The 25,167-nt window shown below is 39.6% G+C and overlaps 1 protein-coding gene across 1 annotated transcript; it reads left to right on the top strand.

Annotated features, from left to right (window-relative positions):
* The first annotated feature begins 5,508 nt into the window (after positions 1-5,508).
* Positions 5,509-11,306, top strand: slc2a1c (solute carrier family 2 member 1c). Its single transcript, XM_075447733.1, has 10 exons — positions 5,509-5,523; positions 6,113-6,211; positions 7,089-7,249; positions 7,321-7,561; positions 8,880-9,042; positions 9,306-9,490; positions 9,813-9,914; positions 10,085-10,186; positions 10,434-10,637; positions 11,127-11,306. The coding sequence occupies exons 1-10, from the start codon at positions 5,509-5,511 to the stop codon at positions 11,304-11,306; spliced, it is 1,452 nt and encodes a 483-aa protein (XP_075303848.1).
* Positions 11,307-25,167: the final 13,861 nt, after the last annotated feature.

Here is a 25,167-nt window from a genome sequence, read left to right on the forward strand (position 1 = left end):
GAACATGATCAGTGATGTACTTGCCTCCCCAGAGCTGAAGCAGTGTGGGATCATCTTGACAGAAAATGGAACAAAAGGAAGCCATCATCCAAAAAAAAGAACTTTGGAATGTTGAATGTGGAAGACTGGAGAACTATTACTTAAAGAGATGACAAAAAAGGTTTGTCTGAGGATGTTCAGGCTCTTCAAGACTTAAGATGGGCATACCAAATAATAACTTTAAAGCTAGTTATATTCATGTACACATTAACATTATGTTTGCATGTTTCAATAAATCCATGCAACCATTTCCTATTTCCTTGACAATTTAAAAAAAAAAAAAGGAAGGGTGGCTCAACACATTTGCACAGCAATGCACACAAGGACACCTATGATGCTGCAGCAAAGTCAAATTAATTACACAAACTGATAATAAACATTTAGAAATACACTTTATTTAAAGTTTTCACCTCTTGAATTTCGCTGAAGTCTGAAAGAAACTGGCAAGTATCAATACATTTTTAAAAAATTATAAAAGACTTAAAGTGGAAACTTGCGTTTCAATTGAACAGTTATAGTTTTTTTAATTCCCCGTTTTGAATGCTGAAACCCAGTGCAGATATGGCTTGATGCTTTGTGCATCCAATTTAGTGATGAGACTTCAAAGGTGCGGATGTTCTCAGTGCATGAGTGCATGATGGGAGGTGGGAGGCTTGGGGAGAGGTTGATGGGGATGGGGGGGTTGTATGTTGGGTATCATAGATGAAACTTGAGCCAAAAGGCAGCTGCAATACATCTGTCTTGCACTGACACATGTGGCATTTGACTTCCAGTGTGAAGTTCAAAAGAGTTTTATAATGACGCAGCTGCTTAAGGGTCTATGCGCATCTGTGTGTGTGTTTTCTCATTTGTTTGGGCTTGGGTGGAGGTTAGGCGGGCTGCCGGAGGGGTTTCATTGGTGAAGGGTGGAATTTGGGTTTTGAAAGTGACGTGTGGGCAGTACAGGTGCTGCATGATTCCTTAAGAGGTTTATAACTTTGTTATCTAACCTACAGAAGGTGCTCATTTTGGCAAAGAGTGAATAATCTGAGGGTGTGGTTAACAGGTTTTAGGTTTTTAAAACACAAAAGGAATGAATTTTTTTCTGTCTATAAAAAGAAGTACAAAGGTATTTTTTATTTATCACTCAGAAGTATGACACATAATATTGGATCAATAATAAAGATGACACAACAAATAAGAAAATAATCACACTTTTAAGCATAATCTGGCTTTGTGATCTAAAGAATGAAGTTTTTTCTGATTCTAAAGTTGCAGGGAAAATACGCACATAGACATAATGGTTCAGTACAATGACCTCCTATTTTCCACATGTTGGTGTGCATTGAAACACTTAGAGGCAGACCAGAAACGCCATTACAGGTAATTTAGAGAGGGCCATTAGCTTCTGTGATAGCAAAGCATTAGCAGTGGTTGGGGTGGGGGGACATGGGTAGGGGAGGGGGGAAGGGGTGATGGTGCACACCGCTCACCATTTGTGTCTGATGCCCTCTGTGCCGGCAGCAGCACCTGTCCAGCTGCCTAAGTGCCGGGTCAGGGGGTTGCCTGCCAGGAGGCCAGGACTCAGGGGTGAAAGGTCACATTCCAGACAGGCATATCCACACCCTGATTAAGAACTCAGCTGCAGGAACAGAGCTTGCAGGTGGATGATGCATTTTACCCCCTGATGCTAACTATTCTTTCTTTTTTTGTGTGTGTGTGTGTGTGTGTGTGTGTGTGTTTATGTGGAACATCTAAGGAGTTTTTAGGTAAATATACAGGCAGGCAAAATACATGCAAAATTCCATCCAGTGATCAATTTGGAAAATAGAAAACTTGGAAATAGAAACTTAACTTTGTAAAGATTCTGTTTCATTGCAGTAAATTGAGTATACGTTTGAGAAACTTCTCTGCGGGAAAGTATTTCACCATTGAGTAACTGCAGGTTTTCCTGTGAATTGCATTAAACTGCTTTTCATCACCTCTTGGATGAAAGGACCACTTGCTATTCATTTATACATATCTTCCATATTCAAGTTTTATGAAGATTGTTAACATGCACAGAGTTTGTGACGAGGCTGAGGAATGTTTCCTCGTTCAACATTTATGATTAAGTTCATCCTTCTTCTGATACTTTTCCATTTGTTTGGCTAGAACATTTCGGCAATGCAAAGCAGTTGTTGCCCATCTTGGATTTACTTATGCGGCAAGTGCGTGTTCTGCTAACATTGCGATTTGATCTTGAAGAGCTGCTTGTAACCTGTGTTTTACTGGTAGAAAAGCCTTATGTGAGATTAACATTGAATTTGCAGTCAAAACATTTTCTATTGAAATGTCATATCCAAAATTATTCACAGACAGAGCATTTATTATCCATCACAGATATTGATAACATTGCTAACAAGTTTTGCATATATTGGGATTTGGACTACTTCTCTTTGTTGTAAGGCTTCCTTGCAATCATTATGAAGCTTTTGGCATGGTGGAGTAGGAAAGATCTGTTTTCACTTGCTATTGTTCCAGGGTGTATTGTTTTTTTTCTAGCTATTTTCTTTAATACTTCCATTTTAAAGACTTGTGTCAAACTCACCCCATTCTTAAATCTGATGTCACCACTCTGGTCCAATGTTATTCTCCCCTTAGAGTGTCTTCATGCAACCTTTCTCCATCTCCACCTCTTCATGATACCTAAAGATTCTCATTGGAAGTCTCACCTGCCTGCTAACGCTACTCATCCACCACCTGTGTCCACACTCTGAAGGTTTCCTATCCCGTCCTCTTTCTTTGTTATTTTGTTTATATCAATTTTATTCTATTTTATCAATTCAATTCATTTTTTTTATATAGCACCAAATACAACAAATGTCATCTCAAGGCACTTAAATAATAAAGTCCATTGTAATCATAATTATTTACAAAATAATCCAATTAATTCATATAGAGCCAATTCAAAAACTATTACCTAGCTAAGGAAATCAACAGATTGCACCGAAACTTGTCTTCAGTCCAATCTCCCGTCCTGAGCGTGCCTGAGGCGACTGTGGAAAGGAACGACTCCCTTTTAACAGGAAGAAACCTCTGGCAGAACCAGACTCAGGAAGGGTGGCCATCCGCCTCGACCAGCTGGGGTTTGAGAAGACAGAAAGGGGGGGACAACAAACACTGTAACACCATTTAAAGGATATCTGTTGGAACATTGAAAAGAATTGGTCCAAGCACAGAACCCTGAAGAACTCCATGACTTATTTCTCGTGTGTGAGGAAGAGTCTTCATTTACAAGAACAAACTGAAATCTATCAGATAAATATGACTTAAACCAGCCTAATCCTTCAATCCCAATAACATGTTCAAGTCTCTTTAATAAGATACTGTGATCGACCCCATCAAATGCAGCACTGAGATCCAACAGGACAAGCACAGACACAAGTCAGTCCTTATCAAACTATTCTTTGGTTCCCTCCAAAGATTCTGAAATCATCAGTTTTTGATGCACATTGTACCCCTTTGTCAACACTTTCGAGTGCATAAAGAATTGCTCTGCCGCTGCATATTGACTGTTAACCATCTGTGGTGGGAAGTGGCACACTGCCAGAAGCATCAAGACTAATGTTAGAGTCCAACCTTGACACTACTGTATTTCACCTCTGTGTTTAATGTTGACATTCAGTTATAATCTGTACCTCCTTCGCAGTACTTCTGTACTATTTTGTCACATATCAAATGGAAAAATATTGCATTTAAATACGCAGTAAAGTACCCAGTTTATTGTGATATGCTTTCCAACATTTTCCACATTGCCATGGCAGTTATGATATTATTTCTGTAAATTCCGCATGCCAAAAGTGTTGCTTTAGGGATACCCTGTGCGTCCAAAGTCGATGCAGTCGGCCAAGCATCAGCATGTGATCAGGAGTTAGGAGTGAGAATGAGTTGGATAAGAAATACAGGCTTTCAACTGTTTACTCCAAAAGAATCTAAATTATTTTCACAAGCAATTTTTTCATAAATATACATTTTCAAAAATGGTCTATAATTCTCATTAACTGTACATGTCTTAGCGCAGAATGTCTCGCTGACTTTTCCAACTTGTTTGTCCCCCCTGGGCCGAGAAAACCCACTGGAGGAATATAACTCAAATAAAAAACAAAATATGCACTGGCCAAGAATCAACTTGGCTTTAACTGCATACATTTCATGTTAATACTGAACTGTATCAGTATTGTGTGAGGGGTGTGGCCTTCAACTACAATATACAATGCTGCTGTTGCTGGTTAGTTGCAATTCAATCTGTCTTAAAACTGCAGTCTTCATATATCAGGTATGTACGTTTGTAATATGTAACTGGCACCAGTTGGATAATTCAAGGAAGGCAGTGAGTGTTCCTATAAAGACGTTTGGAGGTGTGCTGCCATAATGTGCATCTAAATTTTAAGCTATACAACACCGCCTCAACCCAAACACACTCACACAAACCTACATACACCATCACTGCCATCACAAAGCATCAGCATGTGCCTGTGTTCTCGCTAAAATGACCACTCAGTGCGCCACAAGCAAACCAGGTTTATTTTCAGCTCTGACATGAGAGCTGCCGTGTCCTTCCAGACTTAGTCTGAGGTTTGAGTGCAGAAGGTAAACACATCCTCGGTCAGCTGGAATACAGAATTTTTATCAGCTGGTCCATGAGAACCAGAGGAGGCCCACAGTTACCATTCTGTCAGGTCTGCCCCAAATTCACCAGCTGGGTGCGACTTTATCATTGGACTCACTGGTCCAATGTTTCAAGTGATAGTGTGTTCAAATGTACGCACTCATATCTGAAACTCAGGGATGACGAAGGGGACCAATATACAGCACATAAAGACAGAAGTGAGGCTAAAGTTACAGTTCAGACATGTTAATATAGACAGATAGATGAAGGCATGAGGATTTGAGAGGCACGGCCTGTGTGTACAAATTGTTCCAGCTTTTAATTTCTTTGCATTTATGCTTCTGGACTAATCAAGCAGACTCCTTTAGGCCACAGTTCAGGTAAGCTGTCTTCAGAGAAACAAGAAAGATCTTTATGTAAATCTTTATGCAAACCCACTTACTGTTTGCTTTAAAAACATGAATAAAAATGTTTCAATGTTTCAAATGTTTCTTTTTAAAATATATTTTGCATTCTAGAGCTTTTTGTGTTACCTGTAACATGTCTGTCTATATTACAGGAGCGTTTTCAGTGATGCAAATGGAATATTTTTAGGTTCAAAATGCACACTGTATAGATAATAATGAGTGAAATTAGGGTGAGTGAAACTAGCAAATGACCATACTTTATGACTATTTGATCACATGCAGTTTTACCCTCATATTAAAGTATTAAAATTCTTTGAAACTATTATACTCTACATTGATCCTGAAATCATTCTTGTTTCACAGAAAATTTAATCAGTGGAAGATAAATGCACCTACATCCTGAGGGAGCAATACTCCATCTTACCCAAACAAATGGCATTCCAAGAGGTTTGTTTGTATGAATCAATTTCTACAAATTATTGTGGTCTGTAGAAAGAAAGCATTAACACTTGCTTATATCTCGTTTCTCTTTACTTTGACCTTTACCAGATCTTGAAATTAAGTCAATACAAGCTCAGATGAAGAACAGCATGTGAAAAAAATAAAAATATGACTGAATGACATTGCATTGACCGAGTCAAAGTCCGGACCTCAGCCTGATTAAAATGCTGTGGTGGGACCTTAATAGAGCTGTGCATAAATTAATACCCACAGACCTCAATGAAGTGAATCAACATTATGAAGAAGAGTAGGCCATAAATCCTCCAATGATATGAAAAACTGATAACTTTATTCACACACTGCTTTTGCATTTTGGCTCGGTTTTTGTTTAACAAATAATAACGTAGTGATGTAATGTCATTCATCTGAAGTTGTGTCAACCTAATTTCAATGCCAGTTAAGATTTTTTCTCCTTTTTTTATGTTCGATTTATGAAGCCGTAAAACTGAAAGAGTGTGCACTTTCTTTTTGACATGACTGTATGAGCTATGTAAGAGGGTAAAGACATCACAAACCCGAACACTTTCTGTCTCAGAGCCATTTGACGGCCACACTCCTGACCTCCATCCTGGCAGCAGTGCTTGGCTCTCTGCAGATTGGCTACCACACCGGCAACGTCAATGCTCCAGCCAAGGTGAGCAGGATAGACAGGAACTGTAGGTGTTCCAGTTTTCAGTTTCCCACACTCTTATCACATGTATCTTAAAATTACATCATCATATGTTCACATTTCTTTCCTTTTATCTAAATAAATCATTTTAACTTTAGAAGTAGGTCTCTGAATTGTACTTTACAAAATGTCTGAGGTAAATTCCATCCAGAGAAGACCCACAAAGTGTATCATCCACAATTTGTTTCCTAAATTGTCTTCCCATTTGTCTAGGTACCTAACTTACTGCACTTATTCTAGCACTAGTTATGCTCTTAGCTGTTTGGTTTTGGAAGGAAATGCACTTATGATTTCTTGTGACCTGAAGTTCTTTCGCCTACCGATGTGGAACAAACTTATTGTAAGTCGGTTTGGATAAAAGCGTCTGCAAAATGACCGTAATGTAATGTATCAAAAGCAATATTTTTCCAATGGAAAACAACGCATTAAAACTCTGACACAACATGAACCCAAACATCAGACAGTGGCTGCCAACCACATTCATCAGCCATGCAGATGGGAACGCTGGACGCCAGGCTGACTTTCAAACAAATATTACAGAGCCTCGATAAAACACTGAATAAAGTTAACAATCCCCTGAAACTCCCTGGCTCGGCTCCTGCCCTAGCTCCCTCGGTTGGCAGGCTTTTGCTTTTTCACAGGTAGGCTCCATTCAGCTTTCTAATTGAAGCAGGTCCTCTGAGCTTTAACAAACACTTGAAAACACGCCTGCGATAACTTGTGCAATACTTGAAGTGCTATGAGTTTTTCTGCTTTGACAGAACCTCTATTTGTTAGCGTGATAGTAAGTTAAAACTGTCAAATCATCCACATTGTGTCTCTTTTTCTTATTGATGTCAAGATCATCGAAGAGTTCTTCAACCACACCTGGAGAGCCAGACAGAACCAGTCAATGCCAGATCACAGCTTGACTCTGCTGTGGTCACTCTCTGTCAGTATTAAAGACTTTGGAGCTTTGCTGGGCTCACTGGGAGTCAAATTCTTGGCAGATTCTTATGGCAGGTAGGAGAGACAGAAATATGAGCAGAATCTCAATCATTGCCTTTACTTTTTATTTCTCTTCTCCCCTGCAGGCGTAACTCCATCCTGATAGTAAACTGTCTGTCTGTGGCGGGAGCGTGTATCATGTCTGTCTCCAAAGCCAGCGAGTCATTTGAAGTTCTCATCCTGGGACGGTTGGTGTTTGGTCTGTTCTGCGGTCTTGTGATGAGTCTCAACCCCCTCTACATCCAGGAAGTGTCCCCGACCAGTCTGAGAGGGGCCTTTGCTACGCTCAACCAGGTGTCCTTTGCCTCTGGCACATTGGTTGGAATGGTGAGGACAGTGCTTGTTGTCATCTTTTTTGTTGGTTGTGTCTGCAAATGCAGACTTGCTGTGAGTCAGTGGGCAAACACAGACAAACAACTTCTCTCCATCCATGTTCTCCAATTCATTACAAACTAACGTCTGAAAATAGATGGAAAACCATTGATTCTCTGTGCAAAATGTTGCCGTTTTGCAATGATCCCTCCACAATTGTGCAATATTTGTAGCTTCCCTTCATGATGTAGTATACAGATGTCATTACTTTGACTTTCAGCATCTTCACTTTCACGCTACGTGATGACATTCGTACTCCACATTTCACTACGTGCGTCATAATGTCCACTTTCAATATGTTGCGAGCTGTTTAGCTTTGTAAATTTGGTGACAGAAGTTTAAACGAAGGAAGCAGGGGATGATGGAAGAAGTAATCTGTGGATTAATATCTTAAGTTTAAGACCCGTACTTGCTCTCACACCCTAATGGTTGATGTTAGGAGTCAAAAAACATCATTAAAGCTAGAATTAATATACCGTCCACAGTTAGGTTTAAAGCAATACTATGTAACTTCTCAAAAAGCCCATTATGGAGCTCCCCCTACAGGCTTGAAGGAAATGTACGGTTACTTTGTCGGCCTCTCTCTTTCTCTTCCTTGCTTCATCAGTCAATGTCTTCTTCTGTTTCTTCGGTGCCTCTGCCATGATGATCGTACTGACAATGTTGCGCTAGCTTAACCTTATACCTGGGAGCGTGAGAGGGGTCTATTTGTTTTTGCGGTAGGTGTGCCAGAAAGCAAGTCGAAGTACTTCCGATCAGCTCCCGGGCCGGTGCAGCAAAGTTACATGCGCAGTTATTCCAACTCAGACCCCCGAAGGGCATAGGAGACAGGCCAATCGTAATATTAAAACTCATTCTAGCCGCACAATTTTTTTCAAACTGTTATTTTAAGGTAGAAATGTTACATAGTATTGCTTTAAATGTTACAAATACATGGTTAGAAAAATGTACTTTACACTGTTTGACCATTTATGGGTCATAATTCACATCAGGTCATGTTTATGTATTTTGTCAGATGCTTTTATCCAAAGCAACTTATACTGGTAGGGGAAGGGGGTCTTGCCTAAGGACCATGACTAGAGGTAGTACCTTTCATGCAGGAGATTTGAACCCAGGTCACTCACATGAAAGGTGAAAATCTTACCACTACACTATCCTGTCAAAATTTATGACCATGAATTGTTAAACTGCTGGTTTGGAGATGAGGACATTACACGTTTTCTGCTTAGACTGGCCTTGTGAAACAGAATCTCTGTGTTTGTTTTTCCTGCAGGTGGCTGGTCTGGAGACAGTGTTGGGTACAGAGCACCACTGGGCCATAATGCTGTCCCTGTCTCTCATCCCAGCCCTGGCTCAGTACCTAATTCTACCTTTCTGCCCCGAAAGCCCTCGCTACCTGCTCATTAACCAAGGAGAGAAATGCAAAGCAGAAGTTGGTGGGTCCCAGGGGGTGTTTCATGATTCATTTGCAGATGTTATTTTACATAAGACACAGTTGGTGATTATGGAGAGAGATTATGCTTAGAAATAATTAGAGATAAGTTGAATACATCTTTTCTATGAGCTTTAAGATTAATGACTGACCAGAATTGAAAACATCAAAATGTAAATGCAATTTATTATATCAGCTTCATGGCTGCATTACACTTCGAAAGCTTAATTAAAGAAGGCGTCATCGGTTCATGTCTTAACCCTGCAGCCCTGCTGAGGCTGAGAGGCAGAGCAGACAAGGTATTTGCTGAGCTGGAAGAGATGAAAGAGGAGGCCTCGCACACTCAGAGTGGTGTCACCATCCACGATTTCTTCAAGAAACGCAGCTACAGGCAGCCAATCATTATTGTCCTGATTGTCAACTTGGGAAGCCAGCTCTCTGGATTCAATGCGGTCAGTCTCTGTGGTAAAACATTGTTTTTCTAAATTCTGAAGCTGAGACTTTGAAATTCATAAACATTTGAAAAATGATTCATTTCTGTGATGAAATGCTAGGGCCGAGCTCTTTGTCACGCTTGTTCATTGCTATTAAGTTTTATCTGCAGCTCTGTGGAATATCTTCTTTGAATTATTCAACTTCAGCACTCCTACTGCTACTCGAGCTCCCACTCAGAATTGGAGGCAGTGTGTCTGCACATTACCTCAGTTCCTTAAGAACAAAAAGATGCCCCTGTGACCTGCTAAGATAAATCAAATTTCTGCCCTTTGCTTCCAGATAATCAACTATTCCACCAGAATGTTCCAGGCCAAGTTTGAAGAGGCCAAGTTTCTTACTCTGGGTGTGGGAGCTGTCAATCTCACCTTCACTTTGGTGGCGGTAAGTACAAGATATACCTGAAATAATTTATACTGCAGCTTCTTGTTCCCCAATATATCATCTTTTTAGAGTATAACAACATAACCAGCAAGTCAGTAAATGTCACGGTCACTCTGCATTATAAAACAAAAGGTGGATGAAATATGAGCACTTTGTTTTTTTCTCTCCAGTTCTTCCTGATGGAGCGGGCTGGCAGGAGGAAACTGCTGCTCACTGGTTTCATTTCCATAGCAGTGTGCAACTTACTCATGACCATCGTCGATTCTGTCCTGGTAAAACAATCTTAGTGTGGTGATTTTAATTTGTGCAGGAAAAGTTACATGCAGGTGTTAGAGATGATGATGACATATCCAACTAATGAAAAATCTGGAGCCTCGTCTAGGGATTTTAAGACAAAGATAGATATAAAAAACTAACTATATGTATTATCCTAGGATCCCCACCATAACATACTGGCCAACTTTCAATGTTTAACTCACAACATTCCCTCTGAGAGTCACTTTTGTCTCTACTGTGCAGCACCTGGTCCCGGAACTACGAAGCCTACAGGTCCTGCTGGTTTTCTGCCTGATCTCAGCCTATGAGGTGGGCCCTGGCCCCATCTCCTGGTTCATTGCCGCTGAGCTGTTCGACCAGCCTGGCAGACCCATCGCCATGGCTTTCACCAGCATGCTCAACTGGGGAGGGAAGTTTGTTCTGGCACTCCTCTTTCCTCCATTACTGGTGCGTTTATATTGTTGGCCTGTACGCTGCATGACCAAACTAGACTCTGGGGAAACTTTGGAGGAGGATTTCTTGATTTTGCTTGATCACTTACACCTTAGAGACATGCCTATTAAAAAGAAACTATAAATCTGTTCAAACTGCTGTTTGCTAGAGATATGTGCTCATGGTAAAATAGAAATAAATCTTGTACAGTTACTATTTGATACATATAAATCCTTTTAATCCGGTCAAGATAATTTAATGAGTAATTAAATTGACAGTTATCCAGGGAAACTGAGAGATGGCAGCCAACCTGGAACCAAGATCAGGGAACTCAAACAAGCTTTCTGTTTTTAATCTTTCTTGTTCAGATGTGTTTTACATGCTTTTTCGTGGCATGACATTTTCATCTCAAAAGAGCATTTCTGGTTACAAAATTGTAAAAGAAAGAAAAGAACAAATCGTACTGAACAGTGTCTGTGTCCTGTCCGTTTCTCTCATGCACAGAAAATCTGTGGCGCTTACGTCTACCTCCTTTTTATGGCTGTGGCTCTGCTTGCCTTCACCTTCACCTGGATTCGCCTCCCCGAGACAAAAGGCCGCACATTCGATGACATCGCAGAGGAATTCAGAGGAGCAGAGGGCATCCCTTTGCACAACAGCACCGGATTCAACACTTTCAGCTAAAGAGAGCCTCTTACTCCTGATTAACTGTTGTCTTGATCAGTTCAATCTGCATCCAACTCTGTCGGCCACCAGTAGCACACAACAAGATCATTTTGGTTTTATTTGCTTTTGCTTTCAATCAAATTCATGTTGTGAAATCCTGAAAACTCTCATCAGTGTAGCCACAATATTATTTGGAAGGACATTTTTAAAACTTTCGGTGCACTGACCCATTAGGTTTTCTGTTGTTGGTTTGTCTTCAGTAAATCAGACATGTATATTGCTTTATATACTGTATATACTGTCTTTTGTTACCAATGTGTCAACATTTTGTTCAGGATCAGAGATAAAGATAAAAAAGTCCTCTGACTCCAAAAACATATATTATTATTATGATTATCATTATCTTTATCATACATATTCTCTCTTGAATTCATGGAGAAAACGGTATTCGTTTGCTCTGAGTAAAACGATATCAGACAAGAAATTATTTTCATGTAAAGTCCTAAAGATTTTAATTGAGCATTGAGCATTACTGTACAGTATGTCACTGTTATGTGTATAAATTATTACAATGTTCTGTGTAAAACTAAGTGATATCAGGGGAATCAAATATTAGGATTTTTTAAGTTTCTTGTTGGTATTTTTTTTCTTTTACTGAACACACAAGTTGGTACATGGACTTGTATATCGTTTTTATAGTCTAGCTGACCACTCAAAGGACTTTCATGCTACATTCACCCACACGCATGTCTTAGTCCATATAGCCTACACAGTGCTTTCTTCTACGCATTCATACAACGTGGGGTTCAGTGTCTTGTCCAAGGACACTTTGGAGAAACCGGGAGTCGAACCAGTAGGTGACTGCTCTTCCTCCTGAGCTCATGGTAAGTGATTACAGGAAATTAAAAATCACATCATGTGTAAGGTTAAGTATCATAAATGCCAGTTGAAAGCTAACGGTGTTTCCCCACTGAACTGTTAAATGACCTACAGTCTTCTCATCAAAATTGGTTTGCTGCCATACAGAAACACAGCACTGCAATTTATTGTTAGCATGTGAAATCTCACATATCCCTGAGCTGTGTGTATTTGTACAGTAAGATATCTCTTGGAACCAACTACAGCTCTGAAAATAAATATCTAATCCAGTGTGGTGTAATGGGACTTTCTCAAACCGCAGAGGAACAATGATATTCTCTGACTTCCCTGACTTCTTTGTTCAAAAGTATGAAAACAGTGTCATCTACTGGACCAACGTGTACGGAACATGCTGTTGATCAAATAAACCTCAAATTGAAGGTGAGTTTTTGCAGCTATATTAGGATAAATCCAATCAGTATTTTGAGTTGCTGAACCTTTTCTTCCGTCACTGTTGGAGCCTTCCCTAAATTCTTACTTCAAATGTAGATTTTATTTTTTTTTTCTAGAATTATTATTACTTTTATGCACACTCATGGGAAATAAAAGTCCACTCCTTTTCAGTTTAGAGTATTTTTTTGTGTAAAGGCATGATAAAAAAAATATCTAAAAAATAAAAGGTATCTTTTCCTTAACTGGACTTAAAATTAGGTACATACAGATGAGCAACTACACAAGCAACCTCCATTTCAATTTACAATGAATCAGCATTTTGAGTTGCTGAACCTTTTCTTCCGTCACTGTTGGAGCCTCCAACTATGACTCTGTCTTTAGAAAGATGTTGTTCAAATAAAACTTCCCTCACAACAGTTTGACCCTCAAATTAACTATCAGGCTACACAGTATACACTGTGTATAACAAGGACATAGAATCCTAGAGCTTTCCCTAAGAATTTAGGGAAAGTTCTAGAAAAGTTCATCGTCTCATGACCTCAGTGTGCCCGTCCACCCTTAAATCTTCCATAGGATTTTAGAGGGTAAGTTATATGAACCCTCTTGATTTAATGATCATCAACGAGTGTGAGCACCTCTATAAAAGCAGAAGTTTGGGTGTTCAAGTGTGCGTTAACACAATGCTAAGGAGGAAAGACGTCAGCAACGATCTTAGAGAAACAATTGTTGCTCTCCATTAAAGAATATGCTATCACTCATATGGCACAGCTTACGTTTACAAATCTGCACAAACAAGCATCTGGAACAATGTCCTTTGGACACACTAAAGTGGAGACATTTGGTCATAATGCACAGCACCACAAACTCAAACTGACTGAAATGCTGTGGCGTTAAAAGACCGTTGCACTAATTGCTTTTACGCACTCAAGAGAGCTGTGCTAAAATGAATGGCCGCAAAACTCTATTATGTCGATTATGGTCATAATCTCAGACCAGAATTTATGAACTCTGAAAGATAACCGAGATGAGATAGCTCAACGGTATCCTCTGTATAAAATATGTATATATATATATATATATATTTTTTTTTTTGTCTCAGGTATAGGTACGTTTTTTTCCTCACTCTTTTGTATAGATAGAGATTATTAATCTTGTCAGTATTACTGACTGAAAGTACAGTTGAACTACAGCAGAATTGTAATAAGTGTAAGTGGGACCTCAAGGACCAATCATTTTTCTTTCAGCGGTAAGTAAGTGAGAGTTGGGTTTTATAGAGCAGTTCAAAGGATCACATTATACACTATAGTGACACTCCCACGTGCAGCTCTTTATATCTGTGTAACAGTGTGTGAGAATCTCCGATAGAACATGGATATCATTGTGAAACCAACTGTCCTCAAATTATCACTGATTCTACTGTGGACTTCAGGTAACTAACGATCACATCAACTCTGTCATGGTTTAGCAGGGCTCTCAAGTCTCACGCAATGAGCATGAAACACATGCATTTCAACAAGTTCACACGCTCACACATGCCATTTCTCACGTTGAGAAATGATCAACTTCGTTGCACAGAAATTCTAATGCCCTATACTATAAACGAGTCAATGGCAGGTTACTGTGCGCTCCTACAGCTCAGAACTATAGCTCTGGTACAGCTGAATTTCTCAGCCAATCAGAAAACAGAATTTCTTGTTTCTTGCTGCAAGCACGCGTCCCATGAATGCACAGCGGACATAACTTATTATGCTCTGAATGCGTGCAGAAGTTGTAGACGAGCTGGAGGTGGAAGAGAACCGTCAGGATCATCAGCAGGTCATATCTTCATTTATTTTAATCTTTTATTAGTTACTATAGTTTTCCTATTCTTTGTGAAAGACCAATACCTGCCGATTAAAGTGTTCGTTGGAGTAGTTGGCCTAAATATTCAGCACACACCCTTTGACATGAGCAACTTAATGAAAAATGAAAAATATGTAGGAGTGTAATTAGGGTTCCGTGGTTAATTTTTTTCAAAGGTGACTGGTATGAACAGATTCCCAATAAGGCTATCTACAATTGCCAAACTGGTATTAGTTCTGCCACACTGAAATGCTGATGCAGAGAGAGTTTTTTCCATGGTGCTCAATAAAACCAAGACCAGGAACACGTTGGCTCTGAATGGAACTCTGTCATCCATCATGACTGTGAAAATGGCTGACATTGAGCCACAGTGCTTTAAATGGGAGCCCCCAATATCAGTCATCAAGCATCAAAATCTGCCACAAACACTTACAACAACACTCATAAACAAACACACACAGAGAGGGACTGCTCAAGGGGCCCATTTGGGGTTATGTTTGTTTGTCTTAATTTAATTTGTCTGTTTTTGTGTTTGTCAAGACTTTGCATACCTAAAACAATTTATTTTAAAATATAGCAGAATTTAGTGTAAAAGTGAAGATTTGTGATTTTGGTATAAATCAAACAATTTCTTTGTTCTTTAAGTAGCTAGTTTATGGCAATTGGATACTGCAAGGGACCCCCCCCCCCAAAAAAAAAACGAAAGAAACCCCCCGTCCCCTGCCCCGCCCGAATCTCACTCCAAGCAAACTTGAAAACTTGAGAGCCCTGGTTTAGTATCTGTTTCTTTTTTTAAATTAAAGAATTCAGGGATAAATAAATAATTTTCATGCAAACGTTTGCGTGCGATAACCTCCTCACATGTTAAAATCACAGGTCAAAACGATGGAGGCGATGTCACACAAACCTCCATACTGTGGAAAGATTTAGAGGACAATGCAACAATAGACTGCAGCCACACCAAGGGTCTTCAGTTTTACCAGATGTACAGGTACAGATAGCTACCTGGAGAAACCAAATCAAGTCAAGTCAAGTCTTTTATTGTCAGATACACAGAACAACAGAGTCGGACTGGGCACTGAAATTCTTGGGACAGGACACCGTACAGCAGCTACCATAACAAGACATAACACGCCGTAACATGTCATGTCATAAGTACTCTACTAAAATATTTACAAGACAGTAGAATAGATAGGCAATGTGGATATTACAATATGCAATATACATTTTAACACTAATTACAAGAGCTGTACTGTACATATAATACACATAATAGCATATGCCAATCAGAGACCTATACTAACTATAATATAAGGAAAATAAAAAAAGAAATACAATGTTGTGCAATATTTAAGGTTGCAGTGCAATCAGCAGTGGAGGTAGGCATGTGTAAGTATAAAGTGTTTAAAGTATAAGTGTAAGTATAAGTGTAGAGTGTGAAAGAGATGAGAGTGCATTATAGTCCATTTAGGAGCCTGATGGCCTTAGGAAAAAAACTGTTCTGCATTCTGCGGGTGCGAGACCGGATGCTTCTGTACCGCCTATCAAAAGGCAGCATGGTGAACAGTCTGAAGGATGGGTGGTGGCAGTCTTTAAGGATTTTGCCAGCTCTACGGAGACATCGTGTGTGGTAGATGTCCTGAAGGGTTGGGAGTTTCCTACCAATGATGCACTCAGCAGATCGGACCACACTGCGTAGGGCCTTACGGTCCATGGCTGTGCAGCTCCCAAACCACTCTGAGATGCTGCCAGTCAGGATGCTTTCTATAGTGCACCAATAGAAATTGGTGAGGATGACTGGGTTCATGCCAAACTTCTTGAGTCTCCTCAGGAAGAAGAGGCGTTTCTGGGCAGCTTTGACCACCTTGTCTATGTGGGCAGACCAGGTGAGATCATGGCTGATATTAATCCCAAGGAACTTGAAGCAGCTGACCTTTTCTACCTCAGATCTGCTAAAGGGGAACTCCTGGGCATTTGAAGCGCAATCCCATTGCTAGAGGTCGTCAAATACTGACAGTAGGACACAGACAGGTGCAAATTGGCGCTCCCTGTGCGGAGATTGCGCAGTTTGCGCAGCCTGTCATGCAAGGCTAATACGTGGTGGCTAAGGGGCAAGTGCTAACCCTTCCACGTAAAACAACAACTTGCACACTGCAGAAACGTCACACCACTTTATAAACCATCCGACAATAAAGTCACAAGCCTTACCATCAAAACCATATGCATGGTTCTCACATTACTGGCATGGGGACGTTACAAAACAACTTTATAAACAGCATGTCACTTACCTCTTGTTGGTATGCTCACGCATGTTGAAGCCCAAAAGAGTCAATGGACGATACTCCCAAATACAAAACAATTATCTTCTCTAGAAAAACTGCGTTCAAATATTTAAAACATTACAACAATATTACTGGGCATGTATTGTTGTAATGAAGGGTTGGAGGAGCGCACTCTCACCATCCTCACCTGTGGCTGATCACTAATCTGGCACCGGTTAAAGCCGGTGCCAGATTAGTGCCTTTCTCTACATTTTCAGTAGCTAAAAGCAAGTATCCAAGGAGCTGCAGGTGTGCGTTTGATTCCTTGTACCAGAGGATTCAGTTGTAGGTATCAATATTGTGTGAAGAGACAATTTGGGGTTTTACTTTAAGTCTTTTGTACATTTCTGCTGGAACCTGTTGGACTTTTGTCAATGAGAGAGGAACCTGTTGAAAAAAGATCAGCAAAAAGCATTATCAGCACTGATGAAACCAGAAAAGTGAAAGAGAGATTTATTCACTTTTCTAATCCAGATATGCAGCAAAAAACTCAGACAGAAATGTTTGAATTATTTCGAGGTCATTACCTGAAAGCAGCATGGTGATAAAAGCAATGCAAAGATAAAAGATGAGCATTTTCTGTTCTCCAAATGTTTGGTTATATTGAAGAATTTAGTTTATTTCCCTTAATGCATCAGCAGTTATATTGATAATTTCCAGCTCCTTTCTGAGTCAACTCTCCAACAGCATCACCAAACATGCATGAAATCATCAGATGGGTGGTGTCACACTTGTTCCTCCTCTTAATTTGTAGATTCGCATAAAGGTCTGATACTGCCACCTAATGGATGGAAATTGTACAGATGTTTGGGTCTCTGATATGTAAGGGCCATTTCAGACCAGGGCGGCAAAGCGTGGCGGAACGGAAGCCATTTTCACCGGCGGAGGCGAAAATACATGGAAACAGATCTGTCCTTGCACACCGATGCGGCGGTAGTCGGGCGGTAGCGGCACGGGAGACGCCTCCGTCCCGCGCTGCTTTTGGAAAAAAGAACTCGAGCGGAATTTGGACGGCAGCGGCCGGCGGCGGCGTCCCGTTGAAATGAATGGGGAATGCAGACAGGGCTGGAGCGGAACTACCGCGGCCGCGGACTGTCCGGTGTGAAAAGCCAAGTAGAACACACCGCCTGATAACCGGTGTTAAGACTGCCGTCGTCTCGCTGCCGCCACGTCACGCTCTAGTCTGAAATCGGCCTAATACACACATGGAAAATGCTCAAATGCTCATGTAAAAGTTGAAGTATCACCTTACTCAAGTAAAAGTGAAAAAGTACGTGCTCCAAAACCTACTTAAAGTATAAAAGTATAAAGTAACCTTTAAATAAAAAAAAAATTAAATTAAAAAAAAAAAAAAAAAAGGTAGATGCTACTATATGAATTGCAAGCTTAATTTGAAAACTGATTAGTTCTACATGTGGCCCAAGACAACAATCATAAAACCATTACTGTCAAAGACAAAGTCACTCAAGGAGCATGTTCTTTCTCAAACTTTATTGGAATTCAATTACACGTGAGGTAGTATTCAAGAGGTAGGTTGTGAGGTATTCATGTTCGTCCCATCAAAAAAACAACAAAAAAAATGTAAGGAATAGAAAGTACAGATACTTGTGTGAAAATGTAATGAGTAGAAGTCAGAAGTAGGCAGAAAAATAAGTAATGGAGTAAAGTACAGATACATAAAAATTGTACTTAAGTACAGTAACAAAGTATTTGTACTTCGTTACTTGACACCTCTGCTAACCCGCCTATGGAACCACATTGCCCCCTAGTGGTCTGTAAGTTATATGCAGTAATGCTCTGTTAAACAATGTCCCTTTTGTATCTTTTTGTACTCCATTGTTAACACAGGAAAAAAACATTGATTGGTTTGCTATTCATGTCATAACTTTACAGATATTCATCTGAATTTTGAAACTCATAATCATCAACTATCTCATGTTATGCGTATTTGATGTCTTTATATTATAAGTCTATATCTTTAATCTGCATATCTTAACAAGTTGTGGTGTTTTCAGAATCATTGAGACAAATGTTTTATGAGACGGAAGAAATGGAGAAATAGTTTCTCTGTTTTATCCAAAAATCTCTATAAACGTTAGAACAGATCGCCTCACAAATACACCCAGGAAAACGTCACAACAGTTTCAGGTATATCATTGGCTGAAAGTGCAGCGTAAGCCTACGTCATGCCCCTGTCTGGATGTCTTTAAAGCAATACTATGTAACATTTCTACCTTAAAATAACAGCTTGAAAAAAATTGTGCGGCAAGAATGAGTTTCAATATTACGATTGGCCTGTCTCCTATGCCCTTCGGGGGTCTGAGTTGGAATAACTGCGCTATGTAACTTTGCTGGACCGGCCTGGTAGCGGCCCGGTAGCAGCTCGGGAGCTGAGCGGAAGTACTTCGACTTGCTTTCTGGCACACCTACCGCAAAAACAAATAGACCCCTCTCAGCTCCCAGGTACATTTGATTACTCTTACCTTCTCGGTCGACATAGCTTGCACCTTCTGACTCCTCGCCGGTTCGTCAACAAACGTGAAAGCGAAAGGGTGTTGTATTTACGACGGTGTAACCGTACATTACCTCCAAGCCTGTAGGGGGAGCTCCATAATGTGCTTTTTGAGAAGTTACATTGTATTGCTTTAATTCTCTTGATAAGTTGATGCTAGTATTTTTGGGAGAAAAAAACCCAATGCATTTTAACAGTGTGTTTTTTTTTTTCTCATCTTTGGCCTCTTCACAAGATTGCAGAGGATATTGGCCAAAATGACAAAGCACTTCACTAACCATCTGTAAAGGCAGCTAAAACTTGATAAATAAATCCTCCACAGTTCTGACATCTTTAAGGAAGGAAGAGGTCTTAAACTTCACTGAAATGGGGGAAAAAAAAAGGTAATTATTTATAATGTCAACCCAAAGGAAAATTACCACAAAAAAAAAATTAAACAGAAAAATGTACAGTACAGGTGCATGTTATACAACATCACAGTTCCTGGGATCACTGTCCACTGGAATGAGATAGGAGAGAGGAGGTTTTTGTTCAGGCTTTGAGCATATCTGCATCAGTGTGCTCAGTAACAGCACAGAAATACAGGCTGTTGTGTCCTGGCATCACATTCTTCACTGTGAAGCCCCACTGTGAGTGTTGGTGACGGCAAATCTTTCATTTCTGAACTCTGGTTCAAAATCAGGTTTGCTATTTTCAACAGTGAACACCATTTGTTTCATGTGTTCTCCAGGCAGCTATCTGTACCAGTTAATCTGGTGATATATAGTGTGGCGGAATCACCATGCGGTTGCGGGGAGGGAGGTCAACCGACAACGCCACCTGTAATACACAATAACAGACACACAGGTTCCAAATAGATCCTGCCGGGCAAGAGACAGTAGGTATATAAAAATTACAATTTATTAAAGGAAAAAAAGAAAAGGGAAAATAACCTAATGATGTACCAAAACCTATAAGAAAACTCAGTTAAAAGTAGTACTAGGCAGCAAAACAAAATAAATGCAAACAGAGCTGGAGCTTACCAGGCGGCAGGGGAAAACCAAACGAAAAACTCCACAAAGAAAACACCCGTGCTACTGCACTCACACGGTGAGATAAAACCACCACCAGGACGGGACTGCTACCGGAGGCCCACAGTACCTGTTCAACAAATCAAACAAACAAAAGTTCAACAAACATTCAGACATTTATTAAGCAGAGAAATCCTTCCCAATTTCCTGTAAAAACAGAAAAAAAAAAAGAAAAGCACTTCCATATCAAGAAAAGCAAAAATTAAGACGGATACCAAAGGATTAAAAGCCTTACAGCACAGCTACAGTTACTCATACAGTCTGGTTTATGTACTTATAAAAGTTTAGCAAATGGAAATTATTGGAGGTACTGTAGATATCACTGTCTTTTGCTAATTTGCTCAAGTACCTTTTGGTGTTTCAAGAACTAACGTAATGTGTGGTTCAAGTATAATGCTGTGCTTGTCCATGTTGCATTAGGTCATTTTAATCAAATAATTTTTCATTCATATAAATAAAGCTTGATAAATATCAATATAAAAATATTCATCCATCCATCCCTTTTCTTTACCCCCTTAATTCAGGTGGGGGGCTGGAGCCTATCCATCTGCCACTGGGAGAAAGGCAGGGTACACCCTGGACAGACTGCCAATCTATCAAAGGGCCACACAGAGACAAATGAGACAAACCATCATGCACACTCACTTCTAGGGCAAATTCAGAATAACCAGTTAACCAACCATGCATGTTTTCAAAAAGGTGGGCAGAAGCCGGAGTACCTCGAGAGAAACCACAAATACAGAGGGAGAACATATATATTCCACACCGAACGGCCCCAGCTGAGAGTTAAACCATGAACCCTCCGGCTGTGAGGGGACAGTGCTGAGCACCACACCACCGTGCAGCGCATATATTTAGAAATATATTATGAGATATCATATAGTTCTCAAATAGTTTTTAAATTTTAGTTATCGAAAAACAAGTAAAATAGGTCATATGGATTTGGAAACTAAACAATCTTCACTTTAAAGGAAACAAACTCAAAATTTTACTTATAATGGTTCATTTTCCATTAGCCAAACTCTACCAAAATATAAAAAAATCCCCCAAAAAATAACACACACACAGATATGTAAACAACAGATCTCAAATTAGCTTGTCCTCTGTTAATCTGTATGTATCTCGAGACCCAGTTTAAGAGTAACGGAGCTCAGAAACAGATTCTTTTACAGCCATTTCAAAAGTTCAGGAAAGGCTCCAAAACATTTCGAGCTTTGTTGTTTTTACTGCGTAGAGTGGTTCAGCGACAGCAGAAAAGGCACCAGAACATGGATCCATAGCTGGTTTGGTGGATACGGCCAGGTAGAGCTTCCAGCACCTCTCTGACTTTCCCTTTAGAATAACCCTTCCACCTCAGCAAGGCAGGAAAGAGATCCAGGTCCTCGCTGAAGATAGTGGAAAAACAACATGTTAGTAATACGCAGATCCACTGTTGACCCTCCACATCCCTCAACTTAAGAGATAAAAGTCAATGCACGGAAGTATAATGAAAACTTCTTGATTCCATTAGATACTTGAGAAACAACAAAAGTCAGTATCTGTTAAAGGAATGCAAACTTGTGTTGTTTTCCACTGTTACACAAATAACTGATGTTTTAGTCTTCCTTGACAATACAGTTGACACTAAATCTCTGCTGTAAAGTCAAATGTGCTCATTTGGGAGATTTTCTTTGTTTCCCTATTTTTAAAAGCTTAAAACAAAACTGAAGACATCAAAACTATGAAATAATTACAGTTCAAAACGATGAGGTTTTTATGCTATAAGACAAATAGAAACAAAGCTAAATGTGGTTAATAGCCATCCCGCCTAGTTGTAACTATTTCTTTTGAAGATGCCTTTGGCTTCTTTAAGTTACCTTCTGAATTGTTTTAGTCAACAGGTGAGACTTCTGGCTGAATTTCCTGCTTACTTAACTGTGTCATAGTGGTGATGACAAACAGCACTCAGCCCTTTCCAACTACTGTACTGTACAACCGAGTAAAATAAATGACGGATGATTATTATGACACGAAGATTATTCAGGGGCAGTCGTGGATACCCTTAAAAGCTCTGCTCTGCTCTGTCCTGTCTGTATGTGCTCAGTAAGTCTTTTAATTTCATGCCACAACGTGAGAAAAATGGACGGGTGATGTGGGAGAGTTAGAAAAGAGTAAATTATTCGAGTTTCACAAACTGTATGTGTGTTTGCCAAATGGCCTCTAGGTGACAGTGCAAACAGCACAAAGCAGCTCTAAAAAAGAGGAATAGTCGTGAAAACATAACTGGACACAACAAAGGAACACACAGTCACCACATTTAGCAAAATTCTCATGAAAGAGCAGCTCCATCACGTTCAAAGTTCCCTTCCACTAAATATTAAGTTGTTAACCTCGTTAACATGCCCCTGATGCTGTTTTGTCACTGCTTTACAAACGACTTGGTTAAGATTAGGAATTGAATACTTGGTTGAGGTTAGATATTGCTGGGTAGGTTGCTTATGGTTGCTTTTCACCCTAACCTATTATGCTAAAGATAACTTGCTTAATCTGAACCAATTCCTATGTTATAGTAAGGCCTCAGAAATGACTTGGTGAAGGTTAGGAATACATCACAGTTTGTGTCAAAACAGAAACGATAAACGTCCTACATCACTTTGAAAACCTCTGAATTTGTGTCTATGGATACGAACACAAAGGATATACAAATATTTCACTTTTCTATTTTCACTTTTTTCTAGAGTGCAAAGACTAGTGAAAAAATAAAGACCTATTGAATGAGAAGATAAAACATTTATTGGTACTGCACGGTATGTATTGTAAGAGCTTACAAATGTGTAGCAGGGTAATTTACCTTTGTACCTTGGTCTGTATCACTGCCATGGTGATCTTCAGCCGGTCGATGGATTCACACTCCAACACCTCGGGTATACCGAGCAGCACCGAGTTCCAAGGTTGCACACCGGGAGCCTTATTGAACGCATCAGATACTAGTCAGGAATCTATAATGATGTTAAGACAAAGTGTTGAGCTCACCAGATCTGAGAATGTTTTGTGAAGCTCATTTGCATCTAAATCGACTCTTTCTGCAACATCAGTATCCCAGCGCTTCAGTTTCCGCTTACTGGTTTGTATGAGATGTTTTAGGTAAGCATGAGCAATGAATTTATAAGCCTCATCCATCACCATCTGAGACAGAAAGATACAAAGAGATGTAGTTGTATTTGAGTTATCTTTTTTAAAAAAGAAAAAAAAAAATACAACTTGAAGATATGTGATAATTATGCATATTTTGCAATTTATTTGCAGGTAAAATCATCATCTTTTGTTCATCCAAAACAAATGTCAGCTTTGGGAACTGGGTCTTTAAAGGAGCAAGCTTGAGGGGCCACCCACAACCTGTTTTGAAGTCATTTTTAAAGTGTCTCTGCCGGAGAGAAAATGCATGTCTTTATTTATTTATTTTCTTTTTCATCTGAAGAATAAATGTATTATCTGTTCCATGTTCTAACTGTCTTAAAAAACCAAATGGTTAACTTATACCTCTGTGTCATCAGCTATTACTTCCATCAGAAGTTTTAAAGTTAACGTTTCCATCTTTTCAAACATGGCCAAAGTTTCCTCAAGAATGGAATGCTGGATGCCAGCTCCTTCAGTCTGGATGTATGTCCTAAACCCAAACAGAACAAATGCTGTAAGAACCATCATCAGTTATAATCATCAGTATTCTCATTTTCTTCCTTAGGTGCTTGAGTATTTCAATTCATATTCTACATGGTGTTGCCTGCTTCAGGCATGTGTTACTGAAGTGACCCTCAAGAACATGAGCAGATTCGGCAAAAAGACACTTATCTTAGAAACTCACTTGATTTCTTTACATGTTTTCAAAGTCTTGAGGAAGAGTATTGTTTCAAGCTCATTCATTGATCCCTTCCCTCTCTGTGTGCTTTTAGTGAGAAGCTCCGCTTGCTCTTCAGTGTACCTTTACAACAAAAAGAATGTGTGGTCAAGGAATGCAACATGCTGTGTTTTCATTGGTTATAATGTCATCACATCACAAGGGAAAAAACAATGTCCCCATAGTTTCCAAATCTGTGGAAATAAAAATGACAAATAACCACTCTCCCCTTCACAAACGTATGCAGCTCTTGGAAACAAACGTCACTTTATCACATAGTCCTGAACTCAGTTTGCCAGCTTCTTTGAGCACGGCATTAATGCACTTCAAGAGGGACAAAAATAGGACAAAAACTTATTATATAGACTTATTTTTCAAATAAGCATTCAAAAAACAAGCCCCTCAATAAAAATGATTTAATTAGTCATTATTAGATCAATTAAATACAACATACACATTTAGGTTCACTCATCTTACCTGAATAATGTCAATATAAAGTCCAACATAAGTTTCCTCATTAGCACATTTTTGGCTTCTATCGGCTTGAAGGATTTTGAGCAGGGACTCACTGATGTCTTTCTGCAGGCAAAGAAAGACACAAATGCTTTTCAAACAAACATTCTGTTCAGAGATGTGACTCTGGAAAATGATAGTCTGGAAAAAGAGAAAAGTTCAAAGCTCTTTAATTCAAGCATTTTATATCTCTGACACTGGAGTTATGAGACACCAGAGAGTTTTTTCAGTTAGGTTTTCCACCACCTTAGTCTCCCCTCAATATCTCAACCATTATTGGACGGATAAGAGCTTTAAAAACAAACATCAAAAGTTTAAAGTCCAAAAGTTTTGTCCAACCTCAGATAACTGTCAAAGGCCACTCCCAGATTTCTGACAGTTGAACTAAGCTTTGAAGACAAGGTGCCAAAGCCAGCCGTCACAGTATCCGCAAACA

This window comes from Odontesthes bonariensis, chromosome 17 (assembly GCF_027942865.1).
Source record: "Odontesthes bonariensis isolate fOdoBon6 chromosome 17, fOdoBon6.hap1, whole genome shotgun sequence".
NCBI lineage: Eukaryota > Metazoa > Chordata > Actinopteri > Atheriniformes > Atherinopsidae > Odontesthes > Odontesthes bonariensis.